At 35.7% G+C, this 15,668-nt stretch overlaps 1 protein-coding gene across 1 annotated transcript in view; it reads right to left on the bottom strand.

Annotated features, from left to right (window-relative positions):
- LOC149839768 (uncharacterized) overlaps nucleotides 1–15,668 on the bottom strand; it is a 64,728-nt gene that overhangs the window by 23,739 nt on the left and 25,321 nt on the right. Inside the window, exons 7-8 of the mRNA XM_090004923.1 lie at nucleotides 568–652; nucleotides 332–390 (exon numbers count right to left, since the gene is read on the bottom strand). Of these exons, the coding sequence (XP_089861049.1) occupies nucleotides 332–390; nucleotides 568–652 (144 nt within the window). The remainder of the gene's footprint in view (nucleotides 1–331; nucleotides 391–567; nucleotides 653–15,668) is intronic.

The following is a 15,668-nucleotide window of genomic DNA, read 5'->3' as shown; positions in this document are numbered from 1 at the left end:
AAGAGAAAAATATTCTCTTGAAGGACCAAAGTGCATGTATGATAAATATCATCATCATAGTATCCATTACTATTTCAAAGCCCAGGTCAGCTTATCTAAAAATATGCCAATGGTAGATCACCTAATTTCATCAGTGTAGAGATAACTGGCATATTTCCGAAAAGGTTGGAGCTTATTCAAGGGTAAAAGAAGCAGATTATCTTGAAAAGGACAAATAAAACTATCATTTTCATCAAGCAACCAATGAAAAAAATATTTATCGGCCTTTGTGATTGAAAAAAAGGACCCTAGATTTTGTAAGATTAAAAATAAAGATGGAGAAGAGCTTTACCGTGTCATATACAATTTGTTCATTGCGCCAATATGCCAAGGGAGGAACTATCAGTCGCCCTATGGTGACCAAACATAATTCTTAGCACTTGGAAAAGTAACACATTAAAAATTTATTTGAATAATAAACAAGGTAAACCAAATCCAAAACCATCTGCAAATTCAGACTCCTAAATGCGCAAGTACTCATTCACCAACAATCACTAATTTGATTCTGGCATGCTGGAAAAGGAATACCTGAACTAGACATTTTTAATTTGAGTTTTCCATACTGACAAGATGATTTTTCTGTACTGTTGGGAGGGATAAAAGGTCTATGTACCTGGAAAAAGAAATGAAGACAGAGAAAAAGATGATTAGTAAACATTCTTGCAGCAGTAAAAAGAACATGACAAAAGAAACAAGAAAGCAGCAATGCATAAAAGCAAATCCCAAAACTTATGTTTACAAACTTAACTTCTGTTTAGACGCATGATAAGATGAAGTGAAACCGGATGCATCCATCCAATAGCAATCGTCCATACCTAGGACTCAACCAACTTGAGTAGCGCCAGCACAAGGTTGGGCAGCCTACCAGGCCGCCAACCCTAGCCACATTTTGGTCATTATTTTTGGCCTGGACTTGATAGTTACCTAGTCAAACTCCAACTTGATGGCTTACAGGTTTGGATCTCAGGAAACCCTGAACTGGCCTGTCCAGTAGCTGATTCTGGAAAATAAGGCAGAAAATGAAAGGAAGGAAGAAACCCTTACACCTGCCTTCCCTTCTTAACTATTGAAAATGCTTGGAAATTAGTGACCGGCATTGTAACAGGTAAAGGATGACTCCCTCATATAGCCACAAATGTTGCCGATATTTGCAATTTATAATGTTCTTTTACAAATTAATAAAATCATAAATAAACAATAATGTGGCATTGAATTTCTCATCATTATTATAATTATTATGATGTTATTGCAAATTTTTTTGTGAAAACCATGATAAGTTATCAGGGCAAAAGTCTACTAACTAATCTTTTTAAAATCACATTCTTATAACTTTAGCCTACTTCAAAATTATTTGAACTGAAACAAAATATCAAAATAAAACATAAAAGGTAACATCCATGTACCACACTTTCTTGTGAACCTTACCAAGTGAACACAGAAGGGGAAGGAGTGATGCCTTATATATGAAGGGAGTGACCTCTCTCCATCAATATGAGATTATTCATCTTAAACTTGTCACCATGTTGCTGATTATTTGAACCATGCTTACACCTATATCTCACTACAAGATCTTCACACCCATTTATTTTCGTCGATGTGTGCTTGTATTTCTTCAGTGAAGCAGCTTACTGAAAAGCTGAGTAAACTTCATTGAGTTCTTGACATGAATGACATGTCACCATGTATCTTCCTCTTGCTATCTATTTGATATTCTAGTCCGATCACAGTTCGCTTTTAAACCATATCCAAATGTTACCACCCCAACACTAGGTCTTTAAGTAATAACGGTTAAAAACAGAAATATATCCCTTATGTGCTGACTCATTTAAATTTGGCAATAAAGGAAGCAAAGTTTAGAAATAACGGTAAGGATGCATTCTCCTTCACCACTGATCCATACAACATATAACACATTCAAATGACAACTTCCTAATTTTCTCTACATTAATGTATGCTCCTTCTATAGCCTATACTTGCGGGATGCCTGTGAATAAGACTCTGACCTGACAAGATTAGTGGTAGACCTACCTATCAGGTCCACAAGCTTACTCGATTAGGTCTAGTAGAACTAGGGACTGTAATGAAAAGAGGCGGAAGCACCAATAGAGCAAAAGTCACTCCTTAAGAGTGACTACAAAAGCCAATAACACAAACACCAAATGTGCACACACAAAAACTCACAAATATAGGAAATGACTTAAAGTCATAAGTTGGATTTATTGAAGAAAGGAAGAGAAGGGTGTAAAAACCCATACATTTAAGAGGGGAAGACCTCTATTTATAGAGGAGGGAAGCACTAAAAGAAACCACAAGGGGGGCTCCCTTGTAGTCGTTGGGAGCCCCAACGGTCAGAAATCTGACCGTTGGAGCCCCAACGACTACAAGTGTGGGGCCCCCTTGTGGTCTTTACAAAAAGGGAAAAATAAAGAAAAAAGAAAAGGGAAAAAAAGGAAAAAAGAGAAAAAAGAAAAAAAGAAAAAGATACATTGTGGTATTACAAGAATACCCCTATCGGGTATTTATCTAAATGAGAAATAGTATATATATATACATATATGTATATATATATACTTATATATATACGGATGTATATATATATATAAGTATATATATATATATATATATTTTAACACGCCCCCTCAAACTTTACGGGGAGAAGACCGAAAGTTTGCTAAGGAGGAACATAAATCGTGGAGTTGGAAGCGCTTTGGTGAAGAAGTCAGCCAGCTGATATTCTGAAGTCACATATGGTAATGAGATAGTCCCTCTGAGATATTCGTCTCGAACATAATGGCAATCCATCTCGATATGCTTTGTCCGTTCATGAAAGGTGTGATTGCTGGCAATGTATATCGCACTTTTGTTATCACAGCAGAGCTTGGTAGGAGTGGAAATGAGGACGCCCATGTCAGCAAAGAGACTTCTGAGCCATACGATTTCCATAGTTGTCATCGCCATAGCCCGATACTCAGCTTCAGTAGATGATAAGGAGACTTTCTGCTGCTTCTTGCATCTCCACGAGATGAGAGATTCACCTAAAAAGATACAAAGACCCGTAATTGAGATACGATCATTGGGATTGCCTCCCCAGTCAGCATCAATAAAAGCAGTCAATTCAAGAGATGAGGAAGAGGATAAGAAGAGTCCCTTTGAGATGGTGTTTTTGATATATCGCACAATTCTCATTACGGCTGCCATATGAACCGTGGTAGGTGCGTGCTGGAACTGGCTTGCTGCATGAACCGCATGAGCTATGTCAGGACGGGTGATGGATAGATAAGTGAGGGATCCAATTAATTGACGGTAGGGAGTTGGATCTTCAAGAAGAACACCATCTTCAAGTCTAAGTTTTGCATTGATAACTTCGGGAGTCTCAACTTTCTTTTCATCAGATATTCCTGATTTGGTACAAATTTCAGCAGCTAACTTCATCTGAGATAAGATGTATCCACGTTCGGAATAAGCCACTTCAATACCTAAAAAATATTGCAAATAACCAAGGTCAGACATATCAAAGGTATCTTTTAGCATAGACTTAACATCATTTACTCCCTTTTTGTCATTCCCAGTGATGATCATATCATCAACATACAGCAGAAGCATAATAATGGAGTCACCTGTTCTTTTCACAAAAAGAGCAGTGTCAGTATAACAAGAAGAAAATCCTAAATTTATTAATACGTTACTAAACCTATCATACCAAGCTTTAGGTGCTTGCTTAAGACCATATAAAGCCTTTTTTAATTTCAAAATTTTTCCATTTAAATCCATACCTGGAGGTGGTTCCATATACACTTCTTCATTTAAATTACCATTCAAAAAGGCATTTTTAACATCAAGTTGAAAAATTGGCCATTTTTTAACTGCGGCTATAGCAATAAGTGCTCGAACACTAGTCATTCGAGCAACGGGGGCAAAGGTTTCATCATAATCTACCCATACTCTTGGGCATATCCTTTGGCTACCAACCTAGCCTTATATCTTTCCAATGAACCATCACTCTTAGTTTTTACTTTAAAAAACCCATCTACATCCGATGGGTTTCTTGCCATTGGGAGGATCAATGATTTCCCAAGTTTGTGCCTTTTTAAGAGCATTAAGTTCAAGTTGCATAGCTTCATTCCAATGAGCATATTGCTTAGCATCATTGTAATTAGATGGTTCATGAAAAGAGTGAAGAGCAAGAAGGCATGCTCGAAAGTTAGGCGAAAAAGAATCATAGGAAACAAATCTATTTGGTATTTTGGAAATCCGATTTGATCTTCTTTGAGAAGTCTCTTCGGTGAACTCATTTTGGGAAAAATTTTCAAGGGCACAAGGAGGATTCCTTTCATTCCTTCTAGAGTAGACTTGAATTTGTCTTGAAACATTTTCTTCAAAGTTTTGATCATCGTTTGGATGTTCAACAAGATCTTCACTAAGAGATTCATTAGAATCAATATGATCATCTATGATGTTTTCTTTAGGCAATAAGTCAAATAAGAATGAATAATCAATATTTTCATTCGGTTGGTGTAAAAAACCACTTTCCTCTTCAAGGAATGTGACATCTTTAGAGATATAAAGCTTATTTTTAAGTATGTCAAAACATCTATACCCTTTTTGTTTTTCGCCATATCCCAAAAAAATACACTCAATAGCCCTAGGGGAAAGTTTATCATTCTTGTGAGTTAAAACAAAACATTTGCATCCAAAAATTCTTAGTCTTTTGTAATCGGGAGACATATTGTAAAGTTTTTCAAATGGAGAAAGATTTTTTAAAGAGGACGAAGGGGTTCTATTTATAAGATATATAGAGGTTAGAACCGCTTCGGCCCAAAAGGATTTTGGAATGTTTCTTGAGATTAATAACGTTCTTGTAGTCTCTATTATGTGCCTATGCTTTCTTTCCGCAAGTCCATTTTGTTGTGGAGTGTTGGGACAAGAACGTTGGTGGAAAATTCCATTTTCTTTTAAATAGTTTTGAAAATCATTGGACATATATTCGCCTCCCGAATCGGATCTAAGAATAGATAAATTTCCCAAAAATTGGTTTTTGACCATTGCATGAAATTCTTTAAAGAAGGAGAAAACTTCGGATTTGCGACTTAGGAAGTAAATCCACGTGAATCGAGTGAAATCATCAATAAATACCACATAATACGAAAAACCTCCTTTAGACAAAATAGGGGAAGGTCCCCACACATCGGAATGAATAAGTTCAAATGGCCAAGTGGCAAAATAACTTCTTTGAGGAAACGGAATAGCTTTAGATTTCCCAAAAATGCAATCTTTACAAGTCATGTGATTGTCTTTACAAGTATTGTTCAAAAACGGAAAAAGAGACATTTTTACAAAATTTGGATGGCCAAGTCTCTCATGCCATATTCCAATACTTTTGTCTTTTACAAGATTGCATGATGCCTTAGATGGGAGAGTCAAAAAATCCATAAAGTAGAGGTCACCCCTTCTATGGCCTTGCCCAAACAGCTTCCCTGACTGGAGATCCTGCACGGTGCAATCCTTAGGTGAGAAAGAGACTTGGCATCCATGATCGGTGATTTGAGATACGGAAAAAAGATTTAAATTTATTTTAGGAACGATTCTAACTTTAGGAACAAAGAAGTTTTTGAAATCAAGAGATCCAATACTTTCAATTTTTAGTGATGTACCATCGGCCGTTGAAACACAAGAAGATATCGGTTCGGAAAAAATATTTGAAAGAGAATTTTTATGAGATGTCATATGAAAAGAAGCACCGGAGTCTAGTATCCACATACCTGGAGGAGATGAAGAGTAGGCAATGGCGGCCCCGGATGTTGAAGGAGAAGTCTTGAGAAGATGTTGAAGAACTTCGGAGATGTGATTTAGAGTTTCTTTAATATCTCCTTCTTTGGTACTTTCTTCCTTCTTTGGAGAAGTTTCCCCAACCACGGCAACTTTTCCTTTGAGTTTTGGACAAGCCGGTCTAATGTGACCAGGTTCATTACAATAATGGCATATTATTCCCCTTCTAGGCCCATTGATATTTTTGTTAAAGTGGGGAGGTCTATATGCTTTAACATTTGATCCGGGCCTATTAACGGCCAAAACTTCATCATTCCTAATGCTCAAGCCAAGTCGAGTTTCTTCTTGACATACCTCGGCAAGAGCATCTTCAATAGGTAGGGCTTTGCTTCTATGGAGAAGAGATGCCCTCACTTGTTCAAATTCCGGGCGAAGTCCATGAAGGAATTGAAAAAAGTGCTCCTTTTCAATTTGTTCCCTTCTTAGTTCAATGTCTTGTGGAGCAACCCATTTGGGCTCAAGAAGGGCAAGCTCATCCCAAAGGGGAGTTAGTGAGCTAAAATAGTCTCGGACACTCATATCCATTTGTTTGGTGGAACGAATTTTTTCTTGGCAAAAGAATTGCCGAGCAAGATCCTTTTGGGTATACATACCCTTAAGAAAAAACCAAGCCTCATTGGCTCTTCTAAACTTGGCAATATTGGCACAATTTTTAAGATCTACGTTGTTCATAAACCATGCCAAGATTTTGGCATGGTTGCTTTCCCAATCCTCGATTTTGGATTGATGTTCATTAATGGCTTTGATGCGCTCATCGCCATCTAAAGCCTTTTCAACTTCATTATCAATTTTGGTAAGAACAAGAGAGGGTTCGGGAGTAGTCCCCATAACAAAACCCCAAAGTTTCTTACCTCTTAGATGATTTTCCATAGCGGAGGCCCACATGAGATAGTTAGACCCATTTAGCTTGAAAGAGAGCTCCACTTTAGAGTCACGTTCCATCGGCACCAAATATTCTTCCTTTCTTCAAAAACTTTGGGAGGCACGCTTTCCAAGATGTCAAAAGAGGAGCCCAATCACCAACCGAGCTCTGATACCATGTAATGAAAAGAGGCGGAAGCACCAATAGAGCAAAAGTCACTCCTTAAGAGTGACTACAAAAGCCAATAACACAAACACCAAATGTGCACACACAAAAACTCACAAATATAGGAAATGACTTAAAGTCATAAGTTGGATTTATTGAAGAAAGGAAGAGAAGGGTGTAAAAACCCATACATTTAAGAGGGGAAGACCTCCTCTATTTATAGAGGAGGGAAGCACTAAAAGAAACCACAAGGGGGGCTCCCTTGTAGTCGTTGGGAGCCCCAACGGTCAGAAATCTGACCGTTGGAGCCCCAACGACTACAAGTGTGGGGCCCCCTTGTGGTCTTTACAAAAAGGGAAAAATAAAGAAAAAAGAAAAGGGAAAAAAAGGAAAAAAGAGAAAAAAGAAAAAGATACATTGTGGTATTACAAGAATACCCCTATCGGGTATTTATCTAAATGAGAAATAGTATATATATATACATATATGTATATATATATACTTATATATATACGGATGTATATATATATAAGTATATATATATATATATTTTAACAGGGACATCTATTAGAGACGTAAAATCTGCACCAGTGGCTGTTTCATATTATTATAGTACAGCTAGGAGCAGTTTGGTCATCACTACAGGAGTCACATCCAATCTCCACTTTTATCACCTGGCTTCATATAGTGCTGTAAACTTCACTGCATGTATGGATGTATAAAATATGTACATAATACAAGTTTGCATAGTTGTAAATTATCTTAGGTAACACTCCAGGCAGCACATCTGATCTCCACTCTTATCACATGGCTTCAGATAGCCTTGTAAACTTCGTTGTATGTATGGATGTATAAAAATGTGTAAATAATACAAGTTTGCATAGTAAATTGTCTTAAGCTATGATACCAGGACACGCCATTTCACCTTCCATGCCCATGTTGACACTTGTCGACATGGGGGCGAATACCTGGACACACCATCTCCGTTCTATAAAATATTTGTGATAAATTATGTTAAATTAATTTATGAATTTGATTCTTTGAATTTATTTTGTATTTATGTGATATTTAATATAGCCTGTTATTAGTTATGTTAAATTAATTTATGAATTTGGTTCTTTGAATTTATTTTGTATTTATGTGATTTAATATATATATATATAGCCTTGTCCCCATACCCACATTTTTGGAATTGCCGTGCCGTACCCGCACCCGTACCCAAGTGACATAGGTCTTAAGTTTCCTATGACATAAACACTTCTAGCAGAAGGGACCTTCCCAGACTAGACCATCCACATGTTTCTTGACTACCAAGATATCTTCTTCTCTGCTCCATTCTGAGTGATTTCTCCGATATGGTAATACAACACACCTTTCTCCTTGTTACTAGTCTACCTTTTGGCCCAGTCTTTTTTATTTTCCTCAAATCCTCTTAATATTGCATACTTTTTAAGCTTTCTTCATATTTCCTCGTCATTATTCCTTCCATGGTTCTCATTCTTCCTTGTCCATTTATTTGTTTCAATCTAATATTGTTTACTAGTCCCTTTATTTGAGATTCATCTGGCCTTGTTCATTAAGATTAAAGTTTATGACCAGAGTTACCGGAAGCGCCTAGGGTAAAGGGGAAGCGCGCTTCGGAAGCGCGAAACGTCGCTTCTGGTTCCCCATTTTTTCATTTTTTTTTTCGCCTCCCCCTCGCTTCCGGTTCGCTTCCTAGGTCGCTTCTGGTTTGCTTCCGAGACGGTTCATAATTTTCTTCTAAGTGGACCCACGCTTCCCCGCTTCCTACATTTTTGAAAGTGCCTCGCTTCCCGCTCTCGCTTCCCGTATCGCTTCCCGCTCCCGCTTCCTCAAACGCACTAAGCTAATTTGATCAGCACTCCTAAATCAGACCTGTATCATGTTAAAAAAAGGAAAAAAAGAATAATATATATCCAAGAAAAAGAAAGAGAAATGACAAGGACATTTAGATTTCACATTTATTTTTGCCCGCCAAACTGTCTTGTGTGATCTTTTCTTTATGATTGAATCATCTGAAAACGTCGTCATTGGCATCTAAATGTTTAACCCTACACACTTTAACTTTAGATCCAATATCTTTAATCTTTTTCTTGTCTTAGATTCATTTATCATTTACTTCTGTTAAAAGAAAATATTTATGTGTTTGGGTAGCAATATGTAATTATGGCAATAGATTGGTTCTTTTTGTAAACTAATTTTAACTAATCCCTTTAAGAAGGGATTAGGAATGAATGAAAAGAATAGGGACTCTCTCTCTCTCTCTCTCTCTCTCTCTCTCTCTCTCTCTCTCTCTCTCTCTCTCTCTCTCTCTCTCGTTTTCCCTCTTTCTGCCTGTGGGTCACTGGATCTAGGTTTGGCTGCCAGGCTCTTTCAGGCCTGATTCAACATGGTATCAAAGTCGGACCCTCATCTGGGATTGTGCTGCTGATTGGTGATGCTGAAGATGATCGTGCCATGTGGATCGTGGAGAAGATCGGATCAAGTGGAGATCGGATGCAGAGAAGCCGTGGAATCAGATCGAGTGGAGATCTGATCTATCGAAGGTCGTGAAGAATCAGATCAAGCAAAGATCTGATTTGTTGAAGGTCGTGAAAAAAAAATCGTGGCAGATTTGGATCAGGAATCAGATCTAGCGTGGGAATTGGTTGTGGATTAACGTGGTGGAGTCAAACCGGATATTAGATTTGACGTGACCTTAAGTCAGATCTGACGTGACCTTAAGTCAGATCTGACGTGACCATGTTAAAATCCAAAGAGATAAGAGTAAGGGAGGTTAGGGTCAAAGGTGGCACAACAGAATGGGGAGAACAAAGTTCTTGTATTATATGTTGTGAATGAGTAGTTTCAACTAAAGGGTCGATCCCCTTAAGACATCAAAAAAGAAAAGAGATAAAAGACTAGTATACCCTTCCTTTACAAGGTACATGCATAGTAGCCGAAAAGTTACTTTACACATCTCTATAATACACTATATTATACAAACTTTCAATATAAAACAACTTCAAAGGCAAGAAACTTTGGGGATATATGTGGCACCGTTCTGAAACCACAATTAAAGCTCACCAAGAAGGAAAGGAATGAAGAAAAGCTTTGGGTGATGAAGAAAAAGTCAAAGCTAATGAAGAATACTAATCCAAAGTTGAAGATTGGAAAAGTGAGCATGCCAAAATATTGGCATGGTTGGTTCATGAATAACGTAAAGCTCGAGATTTGTGTTAATCTAGCCAAATTTAATAAGGCAAATGAAGCATGGTTCTTCATAAAAGGTATGTATACTCAAAAGGACCTTGCTAGGCATTTCTTTTTATAATAAAAGGTAAGAGGAACTACGCAAGGACACATGAGTATTAGATATTATTATAGTTCTCTATCTTCTCTAGAAAATGAGCTTGCTCTCCTTGAACATCAATGAAAAGGAAGTGTTATTGCTATGAGGCAAGAGCAAATAGAGAGAGAAAGATTTATTCATAGGCTTCATCCCGAATTTGAATAACTAAGAGGATCCCTTCTTCATAGGGCTTTCACTCCTCTTAGTAAAGTTCTTGTCGATTTATGCCAAGAAGAAACTCACTTAGCTCTTAAAAAAGACTTTGATGAGCTCCATGTGGTATCTAAACCGGGAAATAACATGAGGACATATAAACCTCTTCACTTTTGAAAAAATAACAATAGCGGAGGAAGAAAAATAGTTTGTCACCATTATAATGAACCGGGATAGAAGGTAGATTCCGTTGGAGATAGTCCAAGCAATTCAAGTGAAGAATCAAAGAGAGATAGAAATATAAAGGACTTCATTGCTCAACTTAGGGAAACTCTCCAACAATTCATGAGCAACAACTCTTCTACATCTTTCACCTTCAGTGTCGCGGTCTCATCAACTCTCGGTATGTCCTCTTAAATCCTTAATTTGGGTGCCTTCTTTCATATGACTCCAAATACATCTCTTTTATCCAAAAAAAACTTAATTCGTTTAAATCATGTTCCCACGAACAATGGAACATCATTAAATGTTAAAGGAATGAGAAACCTTGAAAAAATTTTAAGCAAAGACAGAATTTTATGTTCCAAAAATTAGAATTATTTCAAAACTTAATTAAAATCTTTTCTAAGTTTCTTAAATAACTGATTTTGGATGTAATGTTTCTTTTTCACCCACCAATTGCTATATGCAGGATCTCCGGTCCGAAAAGCGGATTGGGCAAGGACATAGAAGAGGAGACCTATATTATATGGATTTTTTGTTCTTACCACCCAAATCATTTTGTAATCATGTCTAATTTAAAGATGTTGTCACTTGGCACAAAAGACTTGGTCATCCTAGTGTCTCTAAGTGTATCTTTTTCCTTTTTTGAAAAAAAAATGTAATGAAAAAGAATTTACATGCAATGATTGTATTGGAAAAATGCATTTTTTCCCTATCCACAACAACTTTATTTTTAAGAGACCATTTGAATTAATGCATTCGGATGTATGGGTACCGACACCCATTATGTCTAAAGGAGGATATTCATATTATTTTGTCTTTATTGATGATTTTACTATATGCACTTGGGTTTACTTTATTAAAAACAAATCTGATGTTTTTTCTATTTTTAAAGAATTTCATATCCTTAATCAAAATCAATTTCCAAACAATATAGCAATTTTTAGATCTGATTTCGAACTATTTTTAAAAAATTTCATATCCTTAATCAAAATCAATTTCCAAACAATATAGCAATTTTTAGATCTGATTTCGAAGGAGAATACTTGTCAAATGAATTTCAAAATTACCTAAAACAAAATAACATTATTCATCAAAGATCTTGTCCTAAAACTCCTCAACAAAATGGCATTGCCGAAAGAAAATATAGGCATCTTTTTTAAACAACAAGAACTTTTCTTATTTCTAAAAATGTTCCAAAAAACTTTTGGGCCGAAGCCGCTCTTTTCTTAATTTATCTTATAAATAGGATGTCATCCTCATCCTTAAAAAATATTTTTTCCTTTTAAAAATTGTTTAAAATATCTTCAAATTTCAAAAGATTAAGAATTTTTTTTTGTAAATGCTTTATTTTTTTCCAAGGACAAAAACTTTCACCAAAAGCTCTTGAATGTGCTTTTATTGGGTACGGTGAAAATCAAAAGAGATATAGGTGTTATGATGTTAAAAATAACAAACTTTATATTTCAAGAAATGTGACTTTTCTTGAAGAACAAAATGGATTTGAATCTCAAAAACCCAAGGAAGAGGTTGATTGCTCTTTTCTCTTTGACTTTTTACCTAAAAATGAGTCTAAAGATTTTAATGATATCATTTGTGATAATGTTTGTGATGAAAATTCTCATCAAAATGATGATTTGTTTCATTAAAATGTTGATTCGCATAATGAGAATCCCAATGATATCAATGTGCATACTCGGCGAGAGGGAAATGAACATCAAAATGCTTTTGACATATATTTATAAAACATTTCCTTAGAAGACCAAGTAAAAGAATCCCTACCTAGGCGATCTTCTAGGAGTAGTAGACCTCAAAAATTTGTGTCATATGATTCTTTTCCCCAAATTATAGAGTTTGTCTAACGATGATCCACTCTTATCATGAGTCTTTCAATTTTAAAGAAGCCAAGCAACATCCACATTGTATTGATGCTATGAAACTTGAATTAGAAGCACTCAACAAAGCTAACACTTGTACAATTGTAAGTCTCTCTTTAGGAAAAAAGGCTTTGTATGTAGATGGGTTTATAAAATCAAAACTAAGAGTGATGGGTCATTAGAAAGATATAGGTTAGTTGCTAAAGAGTCTGCATAGAAATATGGAATTGATTATGAGTAAAGCTTTGCCCCGATTGCTAAGATGACTAATGTAAGAACTTTAATAGTCTTAGCATATATTACCCAATGGCCTATCTACCAATTAGACGTCAAAATTGTTTTTTTAAATGAGGACCTTTTTGAAGAAGTCGACATAGATCCTTCTTTCACTGGGTCTTGAGATTGGGAAAGGAAAAAACTTTAAACTTAATAAAGTTTTTTATGGTCTTAAACAAGCTTCAAAAGCTTGGTATGATCGCTTTAGTAAAGTTGTTACTGATCTTTTTGTTAAGAATACAGGTGATCACATAACTATTTTATTGTTATATGTTGATGATATGATCATCACGGGGAATGATAAAAAGGGCATTGAGATTATTAAAAATATTCTTAAAAACAATTTTGATATGTCTGACCTTGGATTTCTAAGGTATTTTTTACGGATTGAAGTTGCATATTCTCCTTGGGGATATGTTCTGTCTCAAATGAAGCTTGCATCATATATTATTGTTAAGTATGACTTGACAGACAAAAAGAAACTGGAGACTCCATAAGTAATCAATGCTAAGATGAGAGTCAATGATGGACCTCATTTAGAAGATCTCACTCCTTATCATCAATTAATCGGATCTCTAACATATTTTTTTATTACCAGAACAGACATTGCTCATGTTGTACACAGTGCAAGTCAGATCCAGAATGCTCCTACTACTATTCACATGGCAATTGTCATGCAAATTATCAGATATCTGAAGTAAATTATAACAAAAGGGTTATTTTTATGTTCTTCATCTCTAAATTTAATTGCTTATACTGAAAACCCCAATGATCGTATTTATACCCCAGTTATTGTGTTTTTCTTGAAGAATCGTTAATTTCTTGGAGTTGTAAGAGAAGGTTTCTCTATCTTTCACAGAAGCCGAGTATAGAGCAATAGTCACCACTACAACTGAACTTGTTTGGTTAAGAAGTTTGCTCAAAGATATGGGAATTATCATCTCTATTACTGCCACGACAACAAAAGTGTCATCTACATTACTAGCAATCATATATTTCATGAACGAACAAAGGACATTGAGATAGATTGTCATTATATTCGAGATCAGTTTTTACAAGGCACCATTGAACTTTCATACGTCACTTCAAAGTACCAGCTTGCGAATATATTTATCAAAGCTTTAATATCCCCTAGGTTATCCTTTCTTCTAAGCAAACTTTCGGTGATCTCACCGTCAGTTTGAGGGGGGTGTTAAAATATATGTACCATATATATATATATATATATATATATATATTCTCTTAATCCTTTGTAATACCCATTAAGGGCAATTTAGTCTTTTCCATTCCATATAAAATATGTGTGTCCAATAGGGTCATTTTTTAGTTTCTTTTTATTTTTATTATTTTCATTTTCTATTATTTCATTTAAATGTGTAAAAGGGAGCCCTCATTAGAGCAGTTGGGATACCCCCTAACGGTCACAAATGTGACCGTTGGAGGGCTCCCAACGACTCTATGGGAATCCCATTGGGTCCCTTTTGTGTGTATAAATATGGGGTCTTTCCCCATCTCTCAACAATGCTTTTTCAAGCATTTCTTAATATAGTGTGACTTATATTTTTAAGTTCTCTCTTCTCATTTTGTGTGTTTGGTATTTTTCCCTTTGTGACACATTGTATTTGGTCCATTAGTGACATCTTGCTTATGTATTTGTGCCTTCTCGTAGTCACCTTGTGACATTATTTTTTGGCACTTGTATTTCATTACAATCCTGTCTGTGAGAACCGATGCAGACAACAATATGTTTGAATCATTCAATTGTGTGTAGCCAGATTTATTTGTGCAAGGAACGCCACATAATGTAGTAAATTCTGGTTCTGCCACAGAAATATCATGCTCAGCTTTCATGTCAGAACAAACTCTAAGAAGATCCAGCAGAATGTGTCATCCACCACCTAAATTAGTGAGTCATAATCATTTTTCTGTGAGATCATTATTTATGCCACAACTCTTAGTGAAGAGAAGGAACGTCAAAATTTTAAACCAGCATGTAATCATCTAAGATAGATAGAGGCAATGAATGAACAAATGCATGAATTATATGAATGTGACAAGGGAATGAAGATGTATCGGATTGTAGACGAGTATACAAAAATGAAACATAATGTTCATGGAAGCATTGAGCTAGAACTGGAACCATAAAGATATGATCTCATTTGTGGCTAGATTTAGATGGAAAACATCAGCTTGATGTTAGGAACACTTTCTTGAGTTCAAACTTTACAGAGAGGTCAACAAGGATCTATTAGATTGTGTTGAGAGGTTGGTCGTTGATTATGAGGTGCAAGATGCTATTCATAGAGAATGAAGACATATGACAATGTTCTTTATGATATGGGAAGATAAGGTGAAGTAAGAAACCATACCCCGACCCATTCATTTTGTATATTTCAATTTATTTCCTTTCTTTGTTTATTGTGCTATGCCATTTTGCGTTAATTGCTTGATACTTACCAACTCTTTTCCTCTTTTATATGTCCTTGTTTAGATTTATGGTGGAGTGGGTTTGGACAGATGCTTCCAACTTGAACACCTTTATTGTTTCTCTTGAGCCAAGAAGAGAAGACATTGATTGAAGTGTATTGAGTTTGTAAGCAACTTGAACAGCTAGAATTGCAATGCAAGTGGATGTGAGTGTGTTGGGTCTGTGACACTGTAAGCAAATATACACAAAGATAAGACATTGATTGAAGCACAAAAAGCTCAATCACATCATATTTGTCCACTACAACTCTCAACTGAGAGAAGTATTATAAATTTTTTTGACACTTTTTATACATGTCTTAAAGAATACTATACCAAAAAGAATTAATATTATCATTTTAACTATTGTCATCATAAAAGCATAAGGAGAACTTTGATATACTAGTTTAAATGAGTTCAAGAGAGTCTA

This window comes from Nuphar pumila, chromosome 4 (assembly GCF_984573655.1).
Source record: "Nuphar pumila chromosome 4, dmNupPumi1.hap1.1, whole genome shotgun sequence".
NCBI lineage: Eukaryota > Viridiplantae > Streptophyta > Magnoliopsida > Nymphaeales > Nymphaeaceae > Nuphar > Nuphar pumila.
Note: the sequence above shows the minus strand (reverse complement) of the source record. Positions and strands in the feature narration are given on the sequence as shown.